The following is a 4,865-nucleotide window of genomic DNA, read 5'->3' on the forward strand; positions in this document are numbered from 1 at the left end:
ATTCCGCGTTTTCAAAATGCTTCCATTTCTAAGTATTTTTGAGAAAAAACGCTTCTGCGTTTCCAAACGCTTCCGCTTCCGATTCCATACAACGTAGGTCTTTGTTCATCAATCAATGAGCTAGTATGTGATGAGTGCATGTACGTACAATTCTATACGGTGTTAAATTTGTTTGGTGGAACAGCCTGGATCGAATAAATTCAATTTCAATAATGGATGAATTAGGGACCCATGAATTCATGGTTCACAAAAAATGTGATCAATGATGATGAAATGAAATAAAATCAGACACCGACGATTTGTATATGGTCAGATTCAAAAGCTAGCTAGCTGTAAGCATACATTGAGCTAGCTTCTTCTAATCTTCTTCTTCCCCAATGGAGCAACCAAGCTCGGTGAAACTGGTGGAGATTTGCAGGGTGGCTCCAAAACCAGGAGCACAAGTAGATCTGTTGTCCCTTCCTCTCACCTACTTTGACTCGCTCTGGCTAAGGTTCCCACCCGTACAACGCCTTTACTTCTATGAATCAACATCTTCTTCTTCCACTACTACTACCGATTCTCTACTTGCCTATCTCAAAACCTCGCTCTCTCTCACTCTCAAACACTTCGGACCTCTCGCCGGAAACCTAACTTGGCCTCAGGACTCCCCCAGACCCGTTCTCAGCTATGTCGAAGGCGACGCCGTTTCGCTCACAGTAGCCGAATCGACCGATGCTGATAATTTCGACCACCTTTCGAGCAACAGCGTCTTTGTCGAATCCAGAGCTTACCATCCACTTGTTCCCCAATTGGAGTCGTCTCACGAACGAGCTGCAGCCATTGCCTTGCAAATAACCCTATTTCCTGGCCGTGGCTTTGCCATCGGAACAGCCATGCACCATGCCATCCTTGACGGCAAAACATCAATCTCGTTTGTTAAGTCGTGGGCTCATGCATGCAGCAAACAAGTCGAAAATGGCGTATCCGATATTGGATCAGATGTCTCGTTACCGGAGAAGTTGAAGCCGTTATATGACAGAACGGTCATCCATAACCCGACCGGGCTCGGACTCGAATCCATCTACTTGAAGGAATGGCAAAACATGGATGGCCCCAACAACAGAAGCCTAAAGATTTGGGAGTTGAAAGCTCCACCAGATGACTCAGTTCGAGGCATCTTTGAGTTCACTCGCGGACATATACAAACCCTAAGGCAGATGGTAGTTGAAAAAGTTTCTGATCTTCATTTGTCAACGTTTTCTTTAGTGTGTGCTTATACTTGGGTTTGTTTAGTCAAGGCACAAGAAGTAGACGCCGGAAAAACTTCATATCAGGTATTTAGTGTGGACTGTAGGTCTCGCTTGGACCCTCCGGTACCGGAAAACTATTTCGGGAACTGCACGAGGGGTGTGCCGGTGTTTGCAGAGGCAAATGAGTTATTGGGTGAAGATGGGTTGGTCGTGGCGGTCACAGCAATTAGTGAAGCTATAAAGGGTTTGGACAAGAATGGGGTTTTGAAGGGGGCCGACGAGGTTTACGTTTCGAAAGTCAAGGACTATTTTGGGGTTGAGGGATTCTATTCTACTGCTGGTTCTCACCGATTTCAGATATATGATACCGACTTCGGATGGGGTAGGCCGACGAAAGTTGAGGTGGTTTCTATAGATAGGACCGGAGCATTTTCAGTGTCGGATTCCAAGAATGGTGGTGGAGGTGTAGAGGTCGGGGTGGTTCTGAAGAAACATGTTATGGAGGCTTTTGCTTCTCTATTTGCTAAAGGTTTTGGAAAACACTGAGTGAGAGGAGTTGAGAAAAGCCCTATTTGCAGTTGTGAATTGTGATCGAGCTATATATGTCGTTGATTACCTAATAATATAGCTTTTATTGAAGAATATGTGCCTTGGTTTCAAGGAGGTAAGTTTTACGTAGTGGTGTGTCCTTCTGCTACTTGAGTACTTGATGGACTCGTTTCGATCTACTTCGTATATGTACAATTTAGTTTTATCTCAATAAAGATTGTGGTTATTCTATTCAAAAAGCACACACGCATAAATCTGGGTTCGGATTCAACATGGGGTGAGGACGTGAGGTATGTGATATATGTATGTCATTTTAATTTTCATTTATTTGTTTATTCAATTGAATTTGCTGGTTCTAACTTATAACTACTTGGTTAGCATATATATATATATAAGATATGGAGACGATACGAGAACTTTGAACGTGTATATAACTTCTAAATTTTGCTAACACCCAGATTTTGGGACAAGTCAATGTATAATATACTTACGTAGAATGCAGCTATGAAGTAGTAATTTTAAATTGATATTCAGTTCGTCACCATTTATGTAATTTTGCTTACAATGTCGTTCTGAACTACAAAGATATAGTATTCATCTAGATTCATAAGATGAAAACAAAGATTAAAATATCGGTATCGGTGTATCTATTGGTACTTTGAAAAAATGAGATATCTGATATATCGGGGATATCCGGAAAAAAATATCGGAATTTTGGAAAGAAATTTTTTTTTCTGAAATATTTAAATTATTAAATTTACATATAAATATTACAAACATTAACTTTATCTACATCTAGAATGAGAATCTAGGTTGTTGATAAGACACACGCTGGTCCACAAAAGTACAATAATCAGACTAAGACATATGACTCATATAGTATGTGTAGTGTTGAATATGATAATCATATATCTCTTTAGAGAAGCCGATTGTTTCCCCTATAAGTGGATAGTAAGAATGAATTCAACTAGATGACTGATCACTCATTTCTGCGCATTGATTATAGCCATATTGATTGTTGCCTTCTTAGGATTGTTTGAGGTTCCAGTCCCACTACCTAAACTGATAGACTCAAAATTTAGCGCAACTGAAGCAACATCTTGATTATCATTTACACCTCTTGCGCTCCACACCTAGTACTCACTACCAGGACAAACACTTTAGTCGACGAAAAAGTTTCGTCGGCCTGTTAGCTTAATTCGTCGGCTAAGATTTCGTCAGGAAAAGGTCGTCGGCAATGACTTTAGCCGACGAAACTAGAAGACGTCGTCGGCTTTAGTCCCATAATTTAGCCGACGAAAAAGAGATCGTCGGCTTTTTTCCCAGAATTTAGCCGACGAATATCTTAAATGTTTCGTCGACCGTAGTCTGAGACTTTAGCCGACGAAACGTTTAATATATTCGTCGGCTAAAGTATGTAATAAAAAAATAACTAAAGCCGATAAAATATAGTTTGTTTCGTCGGCTTTAGAAGGGTTTAGCCGACGAAACATTCCATAATTCGTCGGCTAAACCTTATAAAAAAATTTAAAAATACTATAGCCGACGAATTATGACGTATTTCGTCGGCTATAAGTCCATTCCAGTAAAAAAAAAAAACCCAAAATTTCTAAATTACCATTCCAAACAAGCTGCAAAATACACCAAAACAATTCCATATAACCAACAACAAGCACATAAAACTATACAAAATCTAGATCGTCTAAATTAATATCCGCTTTCGGGGGCTGCTGCGGAGGTTGCGGCGGCTGGGGTAGCGGTATAGCCGGAGGCATGGGCGGAGCCGGAAGTCCATGAAGCTGGGCAGCTGTAAACTCCTGCATATACTGGAACATCTGCTGCTGCTGGGCCTGCTGGATGGCATATATCTCTGCAACATAGGCTACTTGCGCGGCATTATAGGCAACCTGAGCAGCTTGTTGTTCCCGTAGTCTCTGAACTTCCGACTCTAGCTGAGTCGTCCTGGTGGTTATGGTCGTGGTCCTGCTGCTGGTCGAGGCTGCCTTTCGTTGAAATCCTGGAGTGGTCTTCAGGACCCCCTCGCCCTTCTTTCCTAGACCCCTGCAATAGAAGTTGTTTGCTCGCGGTGGGAAAGCTGTGCCCATGATCCTCACACCAACCGTCGGATCTGAAGTGTCGATCCGGAACATGGCTTCGGACATCTCTTCCTCCTGCGTGGCTGGCCATGTCTCCCTCACTATAGCACTCATCACCTCGTCACTAGCCTCTCTCACCTTCGCCTAATTGGATAGGAAAAAAATTATTAATTAACATTTTAACATATATATAAGTAAAATTAAAAATTTAAAAACGTAAGATGACTTACAATATCCTCCTGGCGTCAGGATATGCCTTCTTGTACGTATAGACGTACCGGTTAACTTCTGGATGTTCCCTGGCCGCCTCGTCCATGAAGACAGCGAACGGTCTAGAACCGGCATGATGGTTCCTTGTGTTGCGTTGCCGGTTATGAGTGTTTGCTCGGGAAACGGCCTTCAAAGAAAAAAATAAACTATTAGTAAAATATTTAAAAACGCACGTACTTAATGACAAATTAACTAATTAATTTTTTTAAATACCTGTTTACGAGGGTTGTTAAATTCTGATGTCGGAAGCCAACGCCACTCGTACTCCATGTACTGGAACTCAGCAGGGGTACCAGAACGTGTGTTCCCGTGCGTAGTCCAGTGGGTCCGCAACTCGTTCTTACACTCCTTGTACCTACAGATACAACAAAAATATTAGAAATATTATAAATATCACATACAATTTTGTTTTTTCATTAACTTCCCAACGTACCTTCCCCCATGCACAACTTCCGCCCAGCTGTTCTTCAGGTGCTCGGGAACCTCAAACCACACCTGTATTTAACCGTTTATTAGTTTAGTTTTTCGAGAAATCAACAATGTAATACATAATATTATTGAGTCATTTTGTAAACTCACCGACATCGCGTTGTGGACCATGTCCTTAACCTCCTGCAGGACCTCACCCTAGTCTGACCACAACATAGGGACTCTATCTCTGATGAGCGCTCCCACGCGGCCGGAGTACGTCATCGATTTCCCGCCCGATACTATGTTG

General features: G+C 42.0%; 1 protein-coding gene across 1 annotated transcript; it reads left to right on the forward strand.

Annotated features, from left to right (window-relative positions):
- Positions 1-377: 377 nt before the first annotated feature.
- On the forward strand, positions 378-1,778 carry LOC101308821 (phenolic glucoside malonyltransferase 2-like). Its single transcript, XM_004308633.1, has one exon. It carries the CDS (start codon positions 378-380, stop codon positions 1,776-1,778), a length of 1,401 nt encoding a protein of 466 aa, XP_004308681.1.
- The last annotated feature ends 3,087 nt before the right edge of the window (positions 1,779-4,865 follow it).

Source organism: Fragaria vesca, linkage group LG7, assembly GCF_000184155.1.
Source record: "Fragaria vesca subsp. vesca linkage group LG7, FraVesHawaii_1.0, whole genome shotgun sequence".
Lineage (NCBI taxonomy): Eukaryota > Viridiplantae > Streptophyta > Magnoliopsida > Rosales > Rosaceae > Fragaria > Fragaria vesca.

Bases quoted from the DNA above. Each gene is read 5' to 3' on its own strand.
- LOC101308821 (XM_004308633.1), top strand. From the start codon at position 378: ATGGAGCAACCAAGCTCGGTGAAACTGGTGGAGATTTGCAGGGTGGCT.